Below are 18751 nucleotides of genomic sequence, written 5' to 3'. Positions count from 1 at the left end.
GGTATGGAATAGGTTCAATTGTTTTTGTGCTTATTTACTACGGTGATAGCTCTGGGAAAGAAGCTATCCCTGAATCTGTTTGTCCTGGTTTTATGTGACCTGTACCGTCGGCCTGACGGTAATAGTTCAAACAGTTGGTTGCTGGGGTGAGAGTAGTCCTTGATGATATTGCCAGCTCTGCTGAAGTACCTTATATACTTTGCTGTGTTACAGCTACAATTATAGTCACTTAAAGCCAGTTTTCAGAACACAGAGCATGTTATGAAGTCCAAAAAAACTTGCAGAGCATTTAATATTGCCCTGGAAGAAGCCAGGAGCCGTGGGGATTTTTTAGGCTTGACTGTCTGACAGAACTATAACAGACCCAACAAAAAACCTTTGGTAAGGCAGTAGAACAACAAACATGTTGAATTCATGGACTGAAAATATTTTTAGTAAAATATGAAAAATTATTCGTTTTCTATTTTTTTCATTAAATCTCTAATACATTAAAGTGTGCAACCAGTGGACTATATGATACTTTCCAGTGTAATCTTACCTGAATTTTGCAAAAATGTTGTTGTTTTTTTATTAAACTGTCTACAACGTGCAGCCCCTCAGTTTATCCACTGTCTGAAACAAATTTGTTTTGGTTTTTTACAGTAGCTTCTCTCAAGTTAAGGTCAACCTTCCCTTAAACTGCCTTACTGACTGCCGCGCACACACAAATACTTTTAAACAGCCGTTGAGCAAGACTTCTGTACTGACAGAACTGCTGTATGTAGCTAAGTTAATCATTTTAAAGAGGTGCTGAATCCATGCAACAAATGTGGTTTCAAAGGATGAAATGGCTGCTGAAATGAGGTCTCACTTCTCGCTTGTGAAGTGATCTCGGCTGACTGTAACAGATTAGTTTGTAAATCCATCAGATAACCTTTGTGAAAGTTAAAAGCTATCCCTCTGAATTCTGTGGGAAAAAAGAAAAAAAGTAGAATCCATTATAGTGCACTATTGGACTGATTGTATTTCCAGATACAATATTTTGTGTTTCATCAAAATGGGGCAGCATGGCTGTGTGCTGTTTATTTTTGATCCTTTATTATATTTATTTATTTTTTAAGTCTTTCAGCTGCTCCCTTGGCACAAGTAGCCCTGCATATTTGTCTTACACCAGATGACCATCCCAGCCACGCAACACAAATTTGATTTATGTCTCCTGCTGGAATTGAACCAGCAACCTTTGTTTGCTTGGTAAATATGTAAACAGCTACACAGCTACTGTTTCACTTCAAGTTTTACTGAAAGATGACCTAATTTCCTTTGAACTGTTTCACTGTAGATTTTGATTGGCTGTATTAGATGGAAATACTTGAGGAAATTAAAAAAGCAAGAATTATAATATTGCTTTATAATAATTATAATATAATGGGGCTTCATCTGAAGATTATCTGTACAAGATGGGAAAATTGTGAAATGTTTTGCAAAACAGGTGCACTATTTAGATAAAGGTATTAGGCCACACCTCCTGATCTTTCAGTTCAGGTGTTGGCCCATTCTGTTGTTGCAGGTCTATGGAAATCAAGCACCTATCCATGCAATCTGCCTTTATTCATTTTTGTAAAAGAATAGGTCTCTAAAGAGCAAGGTTGCAACAAGTCAGCCATGAACAACTGAAGTGGTGTTATTACAAAGTTTAACAGTTTATGAACCACAGCAAATAACCCATGAAGTGACAGACCATGTATGGGCATGTGCTGAGACGCACAGTGCCTAAAAGGATGTAAATATGTAAAAATTGTGTATGTTTCTGTTTTGTGTCTTGTGTACTGTTTGTTTTAATATGTGTCTTTCTTGCAGCTGTTACATCCAAATTTTCCCTTGTGGGACATTTAAAGGATTATTCTATTATTCTATTACCTTGGCCTCCAGTAACACTGTGAGGAACCCTGGAGTCATTTTTGACCAGGATATGTTCTTCAATGCACATATTAAACAAATATGTAGGACTGCTTTTTCCATTTAAGTAACTTCTCTAAAATTAGAAATATCCAGTCTCAGAGTGATGCTGAAAAACTAGTTCATCCATTCATTACTTCCAGGCTGGACTACTGTAATTCATTATTATCAGGATGTCCTAAAAACTCCCTGAAAAGCCTTCAGTTAATCCAAAATGCTGCAGCAAGAGTGCAAGAAAGAGAGAGATTTCTCCTGTATTGACTTCCTTTCATTGGCTCCCTGTTAAATCCAGAATTGAATTCAAAATCCTGCTCCTCAAGTCTTAAATAATCAGGCCCCATCTTATCTTAATGGCCTTATACTACCATATCGCCCCATTCACTCTCGCACTGCAGGCCTACTTGTTGTTCTTAGAGTATTTAAAAGTAGAATGGGAGGGAGAGTCTTCAGTTTTCAGGCCCCTCTTCTGTGGAACCAGCTTCCAGTTTGGATTCGGGAGACAGACACTAGCTCTACTTTTAAGATCAGGCTTAAAACTTTCCTTTTTGCTAAAGCATATAGTTAGGGCTGGACCAGGTGATCCTGAATCCTCCCTTAGTTATGCTGCAATAGATGTAGGCTGCCGGGGGACTCCCATGATGCATTGAGTTTTTCTTCTTCAGTCACCTTTCTGACTAAACATGTGTTAATAGACCTCTCTGCTGAATCATACTTGTTATTAATCTCTGTCTCTCTTCCACAGCATGTCTTTATCCTGTCTTCCTTCTCTCACCCCAACCGGTCCCAGCAGATGGCCCCGCCCCTCCCTGAGCCTGGTTCTGCCTGAGGTTTCTTCCTGTTAAAAGGGAGTTTTTCCTTCCCACTGTCGCCAAAGTGCTTGCTCATAGGGGGTCATATGATTGTTGGGCTTTTCTCTGTATGTATTATTGTAGGGTTTACCATATACAATACAATATAAAGTGCCTTGAGGCGACTGTTGTTGTGATTTGGCGCTATAGAAATAAAATTGAATTGAATTGAATTGAAAAGTTGTCATCGGTCTGCTGACACAATAACAGCCGTGCTTGAAACTTCCTACAGCATTAACATCAGCACAAAAACTGTGCACCGGGACCTTCATGGCATGGGTTTCCATTTTTGTCCATGTAGTGTATGTGATTAAATTCACTTACAGCTTCATTTAAACATTTTATGAAAAAACGTGTGATTGTGTTTCAGTTTTGTCTGGGTTTTTTTCCCCTGAAATATTAAAGGTTTCCTTCTGTTGCTAAGTTTTACACCTGAGGTTCGCTGTAGTTGTCAATTGCAAAATTAACTGCACAGCACACAATACAAAAACCATTCCCCATACTTCCTCTATGAAAGCCTATGCATGTTAACGGAGGTCCATATTGACAGAGCTGTGAGTTAACACCAGTGTTGGTCAAGTTACTCGAAAAAGTATTCAGTAATTAGATTACTTCCCCAAAAAAGTAATCCCGTTACTTTACTGATTACTTATTTTCAAAAGTAATTAATTACTTAGTTACTTAGTTACTTTTTAAAAACACGATTTACAACCTGAATAGGTGATAAAGCGATAGATCTTTCAGCCCAATTCTACTTTTTCTGCATAATCCATCATACAAAATGTAATCAAATGGAAAAGTTTTTTTTTTTTAAACTTGTTTTATCAGTTTTAATCTTTTAACTTTATGCATCAACCAAAAATTAAATTATATGCAACATTCTCTGACTGGAAGAAATTAGTTTAACATTTAAACCTATTTTCTGCACATTCCAGCACATAAAATAAATTATTTTTTGTGTTTACACTCTTTCAAAGAGATGCAAGTAAAACACAGCAGAAAATAAATAAAATCAAAGACTAGCGGTCCTGTTGCTCTATTTTCACCTGTAAAGCAGGAGTGGGGTAGGTGGAGGTGTGCAAGTTTCTCTGTGAATTTCCCGTTACGTCGTTGCGCACTCGGAGCTTGTTTAGGGGTTTTTTTTCGTTGTAAAAAGAAGTTTTCTTCCCACGCACAACGGACGCTAATGTTTTTGTCACTTTTTATGGAATCAAACTCAAAGTAAGGCCAGTACTTCCACGCTTTAAACGCTGCACGCTCATACCCTATCCATTGTTGATCTGCACACAGCTGTTGTCACAAATGTCGCACTTGCTTATGTCACTGTCATGAGACATTCTGGCAAAAAAATCACGGTTTTAGTAACGCAGTAACGCAGCGTTCCTACGGGAAAGTAACGGTAATCTAATTACCATTTTTTGCAATAGTAATCCCTTACTTTACTTGTTACTTGAAAAAAGTAATCAGATTACAGTAACTGCCCATCTCTGGTTAACACTGATGTTAGTTACTCAAGTTCAACATTAAATACCAAAATTCTGACTGACTGATCACAGACCTATGGGCTGCAGTATCTTCCTCCCTCAGCCTACACTTATCTGGGGGGCTTTCTACAAGACTTGGGAATTTGGCTGCAAGGATTTGCTGACATGCAGCCAAACAAGGAGTATGAGGTTGAATACTGATGTTTAGGAGCATGCTGGTGTTCCAGTTTATCCAAAAGATGTTGCTGGGGTTGTGTCAAGACTTTATGCAAGCACTTTCTTCTGCACCAGAACAGTGACACTTGTTATCTTGGATTGAAACCTGGAATGTAAGGGTATATTGTATAAAACACCAGTAATTCTCAGTTTTATTATATTGTAAAAGGAACATTGTGATCTGCAACTTACTATAAGGGTTTAAAAAAGAAGAAGAAATAAAGCCAAAAGACTGAATGCTGGTTTAGCTCACTGGGTTGAGTAAACCAGCACCCAGTATGAGGCACCCCTGGAATTTCTTCCAACAGCTATCCTGTTGCAATAAAGGCTAAAAACCCAAAGAATATATATAAGAAGGTTGAAGACAGAAAAAGTTGAAGACAAAAGCTACTGTCCCTGGCTGCCATGTGTCTTGAGGTATCAAAGTGGATAGAGACCTTAAGCATCCTCAGTAATTCTGTCTGCAAAAGAAAGTGCCTCACTGACCACGTGATATATCACACACCATGCCACCCTGATCCAAACAAGGATGGTGGAGACAATATAATGAACAAATATAAAAATACGATGCTCTACAGTAAGGACTAAAAGTATAAACGTTTGGGGGGTTTTTTGTGTTAAATCACTTATTACATTTTGTAATATATATATATATATATATATATATATATATATATATATATATATATATATATATATATATATATATATATATATACATATATATATATATATATATATATTCCTTTTAAATCACTGAGAAAGCATTTAAAAAACATACTAGAAACATACTGGCACAAGAAAGATTAAGATTACCAGCTGATAAAGATGATATTCGTCATTCCACATTTCATTTTTTCAAATGTAGCATACGGTTGTTCTTGTTTGCTGGTGATGGTGCAATAAAGAAGAAGAAGAAGCTGGGATAGATTTAAAAATCTCAGAAGGCAGGGTCAATTTACAGTGGGGCAAAAAAGTATTTAGTCAGCCACCGATTGTGCAAGTTCCCCCACTTAAAATGATGACAGAGGTCAGTAATTTGCACCAGAGGTACACTTCAACTGTGAGAGACAGAATGTGAAAAAAAATCCATGAATCCACATGGTAGGATTTGTAAAGAATTTATTCGTAAATCAGGGTGGAAAATAAGTATTTGGTCACCTCAAACAAGGAAAATCTCTGGCTCTCACAGACCTGTAACGTCTTCTGTAAGAAGCTTTTCTGTCCCCCACTCGTTACCTGTATGAATGGCACCTGTTTGAACTCATCATCTGTATAAAAGACACCTGTCCACAGCCTCAAACAGTCAGACTCCAAACTCCGCCATGGCCAAGACCAAAGAGCTTTCGAAGGACACCAGGAAAAGTATTGTAGACCTGCACCAGACTGGGAAGAGTGAATCTACAATAGGCAAGCAGCTTGGTGTGAAAAAATCAACTGTGGGAGCAATCATCAGAAAATGGAAGACATACAAGACCACTGATAATCTCCCTCGATCTGGGGCTCCACACAAGATCTCATCCCGTGGGGTCAAAATGATCATGAGAACGGTGAGCAAAGATCCCAGAACCACACGGGGGGACCTGGTGAATGACCTGCAGAGAGCTGGGACCAAAGTAACAAAGGTCACCATCAGTAACACACTACAACGGCAGGGAATCAAATCCCGCAGTGCCAGACGTGTTCCGCTGCTGAAGCCAGTGCATGTCCAGGCCCGTCTGAAGTTTGCCAGAGAGCACATGGTTGATACGGCAGAGGATTGGGAGAATGTCATGTGGTCAGATGAAACCAAAGTAGAACTTTTTGGTATAAAGTCAACTCGTCGTGTTTGGAGGAAGAAGAATACGGAGTTGCATCCCAAGAACACCATACCTACTGTGAAGCATGGGGGTGGAAACATCATGCTATGGGGCTGTTTTTCTGCCAAGGGGACAGGACGACTGATCCGTGTTAAGGACAGAATGAATGGGGCCACGTATCGTGAGATTTTGAGCCAAAACCTCCTTCCATCAGTGAGAACTTTGAAGATGAAACGAGGCTGGGTCTTCCAACATGACAATGATCCAAAACACACCGCCCGGGCAACAAAGGAGTGGCTCCGTAAGAAGCATTTGAAAGTCCTGGAGTGGCCTAGCCAGTCTCCAGACCTCAACCCCATAGAAAATCTGTGGTGGGAGTTGAAAGTCCGTGTTGCTCGGCGACAGCCCCAAAACATCACTGCTCTCGAGAAGATCTGCATGGAGGAATGGGCCAAAATACCAGCTACTGTGTGTGCAAACCTGGTAAAGACCTATAGTAAATGTTTGACCTCTGTTATTGCCAACAAAGGTTATGTTACAAAGTATTGAGTTGTATTTTTGTTATTGACCAAATACTTATTTTCCACCCTGATTTACGAATAAATTCTTTACAAATCCTACCATGTGGATTCATGGATTTTTTTTCACATTCTGTCTCTCACAGTTGAAGTGTACCTCTGGTGCAAATTACTGACCTCTGTCATCATTTTAAGTGGGGGAACTTGCACAATCGGTGGCTGACTAAATACTTTTTTGCCCCACTGTAGATGTACAAAAAGAAAAGCTGCTAGGGGAAACCTAGAGTCTAACTGGATTAGGATGCAAAAACAGCTAAGACCCCAGTTCAAGTCCCAGCCAGCCAGCCAGCTGGGCCTTTGCCACATGCCATTCCTCTGCTGTCTTTGCCAGCGTTTCCTGTCCGTCTTTAAAAACAAAAAACTGACTGCCATTATCAAGTATTGTGAAATCTTATAAAGAAAATGCAGATTGTTTTGTCAAAAAGGGAACAGGAAACATGACAAATTTACTAGTGTAAGATCCCACATGTTATGTTTTCCGATCACAAGATTATGAGTGCTAGGTAAGAACAGCAGAGCCAAAAGTGCTTAAATGAAACTTGATATGAAAGCCTGAGGGTGCGGCATCAAGGGCGTGATGCGCAAAAGTGTCATTACACAAAAGAAGATGAACGAATAAGTAACCCATCATTTGATCAGATTTGGGGAGAGTCTGAAATAACAACAAAAACAGATCACTAAGTGGGATCGTATGAAATACAGATGAGTGCATAACAGCTTTGCACAAAAAGGCCACTCCCATCAGGGTAGATTCATTACATGACAGGATAAAGCAGCTTACTCTCAGAATCTTGTTTTGATTTGCAGTTACTCTTCTGTCAAAGCAGAGAACTGGACCCAAGCATCCCAGAAAAATGTGTCCTACTGCATGAACAAACTGCCACATCCCTTTTTTAGGGTCAAAGGTTTAGATTTTTCCTTTATTTTGTCACTCATCGATAAGTGTGATAATAATATTTTTTAGATCACATCATTTTGTAACATTTTAAAGAAACATGTATTTTTTTAAAATATATAAAAGCCTGTTTAAATTGCAACTATATGCAAACAGTAAATGGTAAATGGACTGGTTCTTATATAGAACTTTTCTACCCTGATAGAGAACTCAAACAATACGCCTCATTCACCCATTCAGACACACTGATACAAGCAGTTTGTATGCGTTTGTATCCAAAAGTCGGGTGGCGCAAATGCAAGAAATGGCACTTAAATTATGGAATTATGTTGTTTAAAATTTACAGATCTATTATATTGCTTACCATAACAAATGATGAATTGACTTCTTTAACCAGAAATTACATTTAAAAACAACAACAATGATAACAATTTGACAACAATTTAGACTGAAAATTTCAAATTTGGATTCATTGCTCCATAAAACTTGTTGCAACTGATTTTCAGTCCAGATAGATAGAATGGTTCCTGTTAAAAGTCTGCAACACAGACATTTTTACCTACAAGATTTACACAGGCTACTGTAGAAGCTGATGGGGTTGTAGTTCACATTGGAAACTGTAGGGGCAGCAGCACGCACATAGGCGCTATTCTTCTTCTTCGTCTCTTCTCGCTCCCACTGTACCCGGTAGTTTTTCTCTTGCTCTCCCACAGACTCAAAGTTTTCTGCATCTGTTGTCAAGGTAATTATTTCTGGGCCACGGTTAATTAATGTAATTGGCCGTTCTGGTAGGTTTTGTTTAATAGTTCGTTTTCTCTGTAAAGTTTAGCTAGCTGATATTTGTCAACCATCCCCATCAGCAGCGCTGCTGCTACGATCGAGGTCCGTATATTAAAAAAAAAAAGTCATTCATACACTCTGCGTTTAGTTTACATTTATGTGTTTATCTTTAACTGAGGGTTTGTATCTTCCCATTCAACCACCTTTACTTGCTCAGTTTTTAATTCCACAATGCCAACTTTTAAGCTTAACCTCAGATTTCCTTGAGTATGTGTCCCTTTACAATCATTATATTTTGCATTAATAGAAGTCATGTAAGAAAAGATGTTAAAATGTAAAAGATTTATATATTCATGCTAATTAAATATCAATATTCTTTGCCAAAAAAGATCAAATATAGTGTTTATAGCTTTTTAAAAAATATTTCTCTATAAAATGGTTGCAGTGATTTATTTGGAGCATGCTTGGACACACGGTACATAAGGTAAAAACGGCTTTGTGCAATTCTAATGAGCTTGAAAGTCAATATTTGGTATGACCACCTTTATTCTTCATTATTTTTCATGAAGTCTGCAGAGGTTCTCAGTCATCCAGGTCATGGAGCAGTTTATTAAGCAAATCAGATAATGCAAATCCATTATGAAGTCTTTATCAGACCCTGCTGGATAAGCCTTTAGATCGATGCTTTATGCTTCAATGAATGAATTTTCAAGCCTCAGAGCATGATTTTGAAATTCTGCTACACTTTTGAAATTGCATATTCCTGAAGACATTGCGGCAGATATTTGACTTACAAAGATTTAAGTGTGTCTCTAGATATTGCTATTTGAAGATGAGTCCACAAAAAACAACTTAAAAACCCATCTCATCAGGAATAACTGGCAGTGGCAGATCAGTGGGCATAGATACCCTGTTATCCTAAGGCACAGACAGCAAGAACGGAGGACTTCTCAGAGTTGCCGCTTCTGTTCCTACTAAGAGAATTGGATAATATTGGGGAGCTAAAACAGAAATTGCTGTTTCTCTAATGTTTTGTTGTTGTTTTGGTGTTTTCTGTTTTTCTTTACTGAGTTTCTAGTAATCCTCATTATGTTTTGGCTTATTTATCTGTTAAGCAAATGGAAAAGATTACTGAACACGTCTATGTGGGTAGTATTGGCACAAAAAAGGAGTCAGTGTAATCACGATAGCATTGTTACTCTTCATGAAAACCTTGAAGTCCCTCACGTTTTTCTGCATCAACACAAACAAACTGTAACTCAAACTCAACCTTGCTGTGACAGACGCAACCATTTCCAGCTGCCATGTGATTAATCAGATGAGGAGGCCTAATCCAATTAGCATACTAGCATGCATGTTGGCGCTTTTAAGCTTGCAGCTAGGTCAGGATATTTTTGTTTGAGAGCTTCGCAGAGGGGAGAGAGTGAAAGAGGTACGGGAGACACGTTTTAATAATTCAAATAGAAACGTATATATTATTTTTTGTTGTATGTTTATTACATTTACAACAGCTTTTATTTTTTGTCCGATATTAACAAGTGCAGCTCTGTTTCTTCTCAAGGTCCTGCACCATGTCCATCGTTAAGATCCACGCCAGAGAGATCTTCGACTCTCGTGGAAACCCCACGGTAGAGGTTGACCTTTACACTGACAAGGGTAGGCCTAAATGTGCCTTCTGGGCCAGTTTTTGTTTTTTGTAGTTAAAATAGTGTTCATTACCTAAATTGTCCTTATGATGTGGTTATCTATGCACGTTTTGTTTTGTTTGTTTTATTATTATTTAGACATTTTTTATTCTTCTGTCATGCTTCCGTTTGCATGTACCTTTCCCAGGCTTGTTTAGGGCCGCTGTACCAAGCGGGGCATCTACAGGAATCTATGAAGCCTTGGAGCTCAGGGACAACGACAAGTCTCGCTACCTTGGGAAAGGTTTGTACATATTTCCTTTATTTAATTTCATGAAATTGTTGAAACATGTTTGGGGTTTTTTTTTGGTTTTTAATAAAGAAGCTTTATTACTTAAAGTATAATTCATTTTTTAAGAAAAATACTTTAAATATTGACTTCTTTTTTGTATTTCTTTTTTGTCTTTCTATGAGTTATCACAACTCGCCATTCTCTCTCTCTTGTTCTCTTTGCCAGATATGAAAGGGTTAGTGAGTTTCCATTGCCTGTCCTTCTAATTTAAAATAAAAATGTGTCCATCTAATAGTCGATCAGTGTGCATGGTGGGCTGTCTGTAAAGCATGCTGTCATTTCAGTATTGATGATTTGCATGTTGATTTTAAAATAGCTGCTAAAACACTGACTATGGGGAAATAACAGAGTTAATTACGCAAACATCTCTTTCTTTGTGTCAAAGTATGAATTTTAGAATCAAAAGTTGCACGTTCTGCTAAATCTATGGCTTTAATATTGAGATTGCAAGGGTTGCCCATAATATTTTGATAAAATAATCTCTAATGTGTCCTTCACAGGAGTCTCACAGGCTGTAGAGCACATTAATTCAACCATTGCTCCTGTACTTGTTGGCCAAGTAAGATCATTTAGTGTCTGCATTTTCTAATATGTATGCTAAGTAACCTTTGGAAGGGTTTCCATCGATGATGAAATGCTAATGTGAAGCTTACTGTCTGCTCAGGATGTGTCTGTGGTTGAGCAAGAGAGAATTGACCAGATGATGATTGACCTGGATGGCACAGAGAACAAATGTAAGTGACAGAAGCATCTGTACTATTATGTACACTACAGCATAGTCTTCATAAATGTCTGCTTGATGACAGATTTCTCATACCTTTAATGGTGATGTTAAACAAATGAAGCATCTAATCAGCAGAATTGCAAAACTGTTCCAATGAGAACAGTTTTGTTTTCTTCTAGTTACACTAAAAGGTTTTCAAATGCTGTGTTTAAGATGGAGTAGTGAGTGAATGTGCAGTCTTTGTCCCCTCAGTCCAAAATTACATTAAAAAGAACCTTTTATTTTAACCTGTTATCAGTCGAGTTTAAAGAAAGGTGCCCATAAAAGGTTAATGCAACAGCGGTTTAAGACCTTTGCAAATGACCACTGGATAGGAGGATTATGTAGCGAGCATAGAATAGAATGGAAATATCCTTTATTGTCCCCCACTGAGGAAAATTCAGTAATGGTAGGTTTATTCTTCCCCTCATGCATCGTGTTATAGCTGCGACACAGAAACTGGAAATCATCCTTCTCCCGATGTCACCAGATGCTCCGCAACACTTATTAAAATGTAGTATACCCATCTTATGATGTCCTCTGCTCTGGCTACTGGCATCCTGCAGTCCTAGGGGCTAGGGAAAGGAACTCGGGGTGTGAACCCAGCAACAATTACAAAAAAAACTGAGTATGTTATATATATTGCACCTTTAAAGATGATTGTCATTAAGCGTTTACAGTCAAATTAGATCCATTTATTTCAATGTGAGACGAATCAAGGTGGTTCATCCTGATTTTTTTTATTTATTACTAATGCAATATTATTACATTTAAAATAATTATATACATTATGTTTTTTTTTGTTTTTGTTTTTTTGTTCATTTACAACTAACAGCCAAGTTTGGAGCAAACGCCATCCTAGGTGTGTCTCTGGCTGTTTGCAAAGCTGGTGCAGCAGAGAAAGAAGTCCCCTTGTATCGCCATATTGCTGACCTCGCAGAAAACCCAGAGGTCATCTTGCCTGTGCCGGTGAGACTTTGCTTATCTGATGGCACGCATAAATTTGCTGGCCTGTCTTCATTCAGTTGACCTTTCAGTAAACCTCTTATTATAATTCTAACATGCCTTATTTTTCCATTCTCTGCATTCATCAGGCCTTCAATGTGATCAACGGCGGCTCTCATGCAGGCAACAAGCTTGCCATGCAGGAGTTCATGATCCTGCCCATCGGGGCTAGCACCTTCAAAGAAGCCATGCGCATTGGAGCCGAGGTTTACCACAATCTCAAGAGTGTCATCAAGAAGAAATATGGCCAGGATGCCACTAATGTGGGTGACGAAGGTGGCTTTGCTCCAAATATTCTGGAAAATCAGGAAGGTAAACATTTGTGCTAAGGATGTATTTCTGTTGTGTCTTATTAAATATATAATGTCGTGTAAAAGAAGTTACACACAAGTTATACGAGAATATTCCTTCAGTAACAAATAATGAACATGTTTGTTCATATGTGATGTTTAACCTTGCAGCTCTGGAGTTGCTGAAGGAGGCCATTGCTAAAGCAGGGTACACAGATGAGGTTGTGATTGGCATGGATGTAGCAGCATCTGAATTCTACAGGGATGGAAAATATGACCTGGATTTCAAGTCACCTGATGACCCGAGTCGTTACATCACACCCGACGAGTTGGCTGATCTCTACATGAGCTTCGTGAAGGATTATCCAGGTAAAATCCCGAAACTGTCTGTTTTTTGCAAATAATCCGAGTTGTAAGTAGTCATTTTAAAGTAAGCAAAGTTTTTGCTTCTATAATTAGCACAACAGTTTTCAGATGAACTCAAATAATTAGTTTTTTTTCCTAATGATCAGTTAAATGTGGATTTGATACATTTGCATTGACTGAATGTGCCATTTGTATACAGCAGCAATGGTTGCTGGACGTTGGCCTCTTTATTACTACTTAAAAATTCCAATAAAATCAATTAACTTAATAACTTAAAGCTACATTTCCAATATTCCTCTATTGAATGTAATTGCAGAAGTGCAACAATCAGATTGTGTTGTTGGTGTTTCTTGTCTTGTAGGACTTCTTTTAATAAGTCTTGGACTTATTAGGTTTTAAAGTATCACAAGTCATAGTAATGTTGTTTAACTGTCCTTCCAGTGGTGTCCATTGAGGATCCATTTGACCAGGATGACTGGGCAGCCTGGACCAACTTCACTGGCAGCACAGACATCCAGGTTGTTGGCGATGATCTGACTGTGACTAACCCTAATCGCATCAGCAAGGCTGTGGAGGAGAAGGCCTGCAACTGTCTGCTGCTTAAAGTCAATCAGATTGGCACAGTTACAGAATCCATGAGGGCGTAAGTGAACCTTTGAAACTCATACAAATGTTTATATAAGTATTAGATTTTAAGGTGTGGGTGACGTGACTGTAATGTTACTTGAGTTGAGGACAGCTTTATATGTTATTTTACAAAAAACTTTTCGCTTCATTTTGCGTGAAATACGTATCATGATCACGTTGTCGGTACAGCAAAGTATAGAAAATAATTTCTTTGTTTAAGTAGGACAGGCTTTCGTGACCTGGTTCTATGGGTTTCTCTCTCTCTTCAGCATACATGTGTTTATGCCCTTGGTTACTATAAGTAACTGTAAGTGTAATCAAATCTTCCCAACATGTTTCCTTTCATGGAAACCCTAAAAGTCTTGCCCAAATATCCCAACTAAGCTTTAATCTGGTGACAGTGCTGATGATGCTACAAGCTAATGCTAACCAGAGCAATCGAATGATAACGTCATTGGTAGACCTTAAAATGCAAAGAAGAGAGGAGGGAAGAAGAAAGTGAAAAGAGTGAGAAAAGAATCATGAATTGTTGGAATTGCATCATCCATGTAGAATTTAAGGAAAATCTCGTTGCTCTCCGCAGGTGTAAGATGGCCCAGCAGAACGGCTGGGGTGTGATGGTGAGCCATCGCTCTGGTGAAACTGAAGACGCCTTCATTGCAGATTTGGTGGTCGGCTTATGCACCGGACAGGTAATACTTGATGTAAAGGTTTGACTTTTTAGAACATAAAATGAAACTTGTTTGTCTAGAATCCAAATGCCTTATTGTATCTGTGAGAAGGGGATTAGTGTTCCTAAACTGGATGTGGATTTTAGATAGATGATGTGCTTGCAGTGTATAGAATAAAGCACTGTATGAATGTATGGTTAAATCTGACTTTAAAGCACTTTGAGAAGAGTAGAAAAGCAGTATATAAATGAAAGTCTATCCTAATTATAATAATACAACTTGAACACATGTATTATAAATGCTAAAATAAACAATGCTTTGACACACTCAGATCAAGACCGGAGCTCCTTGCCGCTCTGAGCGTTTGGCCAAATACAACCAGATTCTCAGGTGAGCTTTACTCAACTCACAAGTTTTATCATGCTTCTCTGAAATGAGCATAAAAAGTGTAAAACATGAACAAGTGCTTTAACCTCCTGAGACCCGAACTCTTTCATGGCATGCATTTTTAATTCCTTTTTGCTATTTGAGTTGTTTGGGACCTGATTAATGTAAAAACAAAGGATTATGTGTTTGTTTTTCATTTGTTTTTACCTGATTTTTGTTTCTGAGAAAAATGAGATCCACATATGAGGACATTTGCTTTAACCCTTGTGTGGTGTTCATATTTTTGTTACTCAGCCAGTGTTCATGGGTCTGGTGGACCCGCTAGAGTTTTGGCTTTCCAAATTAACACTATCAAACAATTTTATGTTAAATTACTCAACAGATGTTTACTTCATCCCAATTACAAGACATATGAACAGCAAACATGGTTAATTTTTTCCCTTTACCTTTGTTAGATCACATTTATGAATTAATGTGCTTCTCGTTTTTTTTTATTTTTTATAAAATGTTATAAAAAAATAAATCAGTTATAATTAAGTAGAGTGCGTGGAAAGACACAACACATTTACACGTGAAGCAATATGTTTCACAACTAAATGGCATCAGCTGCTCATCAGTGGTGACATTAGGCCCAGGGTTGTAAAACAGGGGGAGGTGGTGCACACACTTATCCCACACTGTCCTGATGGCAGCTACCTTGTCTCTCTGCCGTCGAGCTGGTCTGTCGTCTCGGTTATCAAAACGGATAATCCTGGAAATTTTGTGGAAGTTTTCCAGAGACACTGATGCACGGAAAGGTTCTTGCCGGTTTCTGCATCCCACAGGGATTCTGTGGATTCCCCTTTGGACCTGAAAACTCCTGCAAGGATAAGAACCCCAAAGTAGGCCTTTGGGGTTCTTAGATGAATTTGGTCCATCTCCTTCCACCTCTCTCCAAAAACACACCGTCCTTCTAGATTACTGCAATCCAGAATAATTTTCTGGATGGAATCTGGGATGAAAAGCTCAAATGAAGACTTGATGTCCTGCACATGAGTAACTGTCAGCCGTGTTGGCCCTGGCTTATCACAGTAACAGCTCTGCAGGGTGGCTCATTTCTTGGGCAAGAAGACCATTCAATTTCACCAGTTATTGACATCCATATTTCTTCACTTGCTGTCTGGTGGGCTTGTTCTGGTCCTGGAGCTGGCTGCAGATGGAGTACTCGTCTTCGTTTTGTTACTAAATGGTGCTCAACCTCATCCTCTTCTTCAAAGTCACTGTCAGACTCTGAATTTTCAGATATGTGAAATATTCTGAAACCTCTTTGTCAACATCATCATCCGAAGCCCCTCTCTCTTCCAAAATCAATTGGATGGCCCTCGCAGCAGATAATCTTTTGCCATCTTGATCAGTTGTGATAAAGAACCACACTGGCAAAGTCTTATTTATAGTATTATGCCCCTAATTTGCAGGAGGGACAGGGTATGAGAAAATAAAATTTGGATCCCTCAAGAAAGAGGGTAAAATGTGCGGGAATGTAAGAGCAGACGGTGTTGGTAGTTGAATTTTCAACAATGTGGCAACTTTGTGCGCGAGCAGGAGGGGAAGAAAACACTATCAGCAGCACCAGAAAGGAGGAGGACAGAGTGTGGGAACACAGGACCTGCACTTTCAACACTTTTATTAGACCTGGGTCCAGTGGACCCGATCACCTTGTATGTAATGTAAATGCGTGGGGGGAGGTACAGTATGAGGTCATTGAAAATTAGTTCGGATTTATGTTCTTCACAGAAAATAAGCCAAAGCCAATGAATTTCAGGTTGAAAAAATAATTAATTGTTAAATTTTTCTTTTGAGAAAAACTGAAAACGGGTCTCACAGACCCGAACACCATACAAGGGTTAAATTTTGATAGAACAGTGGCAGTATAATGTCCTTGTAAGTGGATTTCAGGCCCTTGTAGAGCAAAATGTAGTATTTTGGTCTAGACAACCCAAAATATGATGTCCACATATGTGGGTCCTAGGAGGTTAAGCCTGGATTCTATCTTAAGGCCAGCAGGTGGCGCTAGTTGTGGTTGCAAAAAATATTTCTGCTCCTATAGAAGTCTATGGGAAAATGGCTTTAGTGTGTTTACAGAAGTCAGTGTTTTGACCTCTATAAACATCTTTCTGCTGAGTTTATGCATTCAGTCACTTGTCTTGGGTCGTTATTTGTGATATGAACCAGCACACTCACTGGCCAATGAGCATGCAGCTTAAAAGTGAGACCCACCCATCGTCATCACAACGGCTTTTTGCAGTCAAGATGGCAACAGTAAATTTAAAAGTTAATTGAAAGTAAATTTTGTATCAAATGTTAAGTGTGATGAAAAGACCTCTTACTAAATTAAAGAGCAGAACTAATTTTGAATCTCTCTCACTACAGAATTGAAGAGGATTTGGGAGACAAGGCTCGCTTTGCTGGAAAAAACTTCAGAAAACCAGTGATGGAGTGAAGACTTTACAAATATGTGCATGCACACAAATGCACAGTAACTTGTTTGCTAATAAATGAAAATACATTTCGGCAATAAGGATAAATGTAGAACTACTCGCATAAAACCTGCTGTAATACTGAATAGAGAACTACCTGAAACTACTTGAACTCTGACTCTACAATAAAGTTTTCTTCCATCTTAAGTTTCTCTCTTTTTGTGGAGTAAAATAATTATTGAAATCTGTTGGAGTTGACACAATACATTGTGATTATTTCTTTTTATTGTGCATATGTTACATATTTTACTCTGATACAATTTTTAAGATGTCTAAACAATGTGATCTTCATAGTATCTTTCCAGATGTTTGGCTTGTACACAGTTTTATTTTTTGGTTTTTTTTTGGGGGGGGGGGGGGGGGTCAGCAGTTAAATTAAAGACAATGAAGCTATTTGGAAAATGAGATGGCTCTACCTCTAAATAAGGGGGCCTGCTGACAACATTCAAATCTATTTCCAATTATCTTTTGACCTGCCAGCTTCATTGAATCGTTTGTCTGACTGCTTGAAAGAGGTCACAGAGTGGCTGTCTGCCAATTCTCTCATTTTAAATGAGAAGAAAACTGAGATTATGGTGTTTGATAGTCACAGTCCACGAGATCAGCTAGCTGCCCGATTTGGTCCCTTTGCTTGCTTTCTTACAGACACTGTAAGTAATCTGTGTTTGCCTGGATAGTTCATTTAAGCTGGATAAACAGGTTTCCTCTGTGGTTAAATCTGGCTTCTTCCAATTGCGCCAAATTTCAAAGGTCAAACGTTTAATACCGTACAAAGACCTTGAAAAATGTATCCATGCCTTTGTGACCTCCAGATTAGATTATTGTAACTCGCTCACCTCCAATGATAACATCCCGCCAGATGCGGATGCGCAGGCAGCTCAGTGCGCACTCGCGGAGCAGATACTGCACATGGAGCGGACATTCCCGGACTCTCTCATTATTGCTCTTGGGGACTTTAACAAAGCCAATCTGAGCCATGAGCTTCCCAAATACAAGCAGTATATTAAATGCCCGACCAGAGAGGAGAGGACATTAGACCACTGTTACAGCACGATCAGGGGGCCTATTGTGCGGTGCCCCGCGCTTCACTCGGACTTTCTGACCACGTCATGATCCACCTAATCCCCGCGTACAGACAGAAGGTGAAGCTCTCCAAACCTGTCGTGAGGACCAAAAAACTGTGGAGCAACGAGGCTGTGGAGAAGCTTCGCACGTGTTTGGAGTCTACAGACTGGGACACAATGAAGGCTGCTTCTAACAGCTTGGACGAGTTTACGGACACTGTCACCTCCTATATCCACTTCTGTGAGGACAGCATTGTGCCATCACACACCAGGGTGAGTTATAACAATGACAAACCCTGGTTTACTCCTAAACTCAAAAAGCTGTGGCTGGAAAAGAGAAAGGAGTTCAGAAGCGGAGACAGGGACTGCTACAGAGAGGCCAAGTACAGGTTCACTAAAGAAGTGGACGTTGCTAAACATCAGCACTCTGAGAAGATGCAGCAGCAGATCTCAGAGAATGACTCGGCCTCTGTGTGGAAAGGTTTTAGGAATATCACCAACTACAAGCCTAAAACCCCCCACTCCACTGATGACTTGCTCTTAGCCAACA

General features: G+C 39.0%; 1 protein-coding gene across 2 annotated transcripts; it reads left to right on the top strand.

Annotated features, from left to right (window-relative positions):
- Positions 1-8404: 8404 nt before the first annotated feature.
- On the top strand, positions 8405-17303 carry eno1b (enolase 1b, (alpha)). 2 transcript variants are annotated; one of them, XM_080892042.1, is made up of 13 exons: positions 8450-8497; positions 9819-9967; positions 10097-10191; positions 10369-10464; positions 11013-11071; positions 11177-11246; positions 12111-12244; positions 12370-12592; positions 12742-12939; positions 13378-13579; positions 14147-14255; positions 14566-14624; positions 17031-17303. In XM_080892042.1, exons 3-13 carry the CDS (start codon positions 10107-10109, stop codon positions 17098-17100), a joined length of 1305 nt encoding a protein of 434 aa, XP_080748168.1. In that variant the 5' UTR covers positions 8450-8497; positions 9819-9967; positions 10097-10106; the 3' UTR covers positions 17101-17303. The 2 variants fall into 2 exon arrangements, with proteins under 2 accessions (XP_080748167.1, XP_080748168.1); XM_080892041.1 differs by lacking the exon at positions 9819-9967 and having other exon boundaries at positions 8405-8497.
- Positions 17304-18751: the final 1448 nt, after the last annotated feature.

The sequence above is a fragment of the Rhamphochromis sp. 'chilingali' genome (assembly GCF_963969265.1).
Source record: "Rhamphochromis sp. 'chilingali' genome assembly, chromosome: 9".
NCBI lineage: Eukaryota > Metazoa > Chordata > Actinopteri > Cichliformes > Cichlidae > Rhamphochromis > Rhamphochromis sp. 'chilingali'.
The sequence above is the reverse complement of the archived record's forward strand: the minus strand, read 5'-3'. Positions and strand labels throughout refer to the sequence as shown.

Bases quoted from the DNA above. Each gene is read 5' to 3' on its own strand.
- eno1b (XM_080892041.1), top strand. From the start codon at position 10,107: ATGTCCATCGTTAAGATCCACGCCAGAGAGATCTTCGACTCTCGTGGA. The intron at 10,192-10,368 runs GTAGGCCTAAAT...TACCTTTCCCAG, and splicing joins TGACCTTTACACTGACAAGG to GCTTGTTTAGGGCCGCTGTA. The intron at 14,256-14,565 runs GTAATACTTGAT...TGACACACTCAG, and splicing joins TCGGCTTATGCACCGGACAG to ATCAAGACCGGAGCTCCTTG.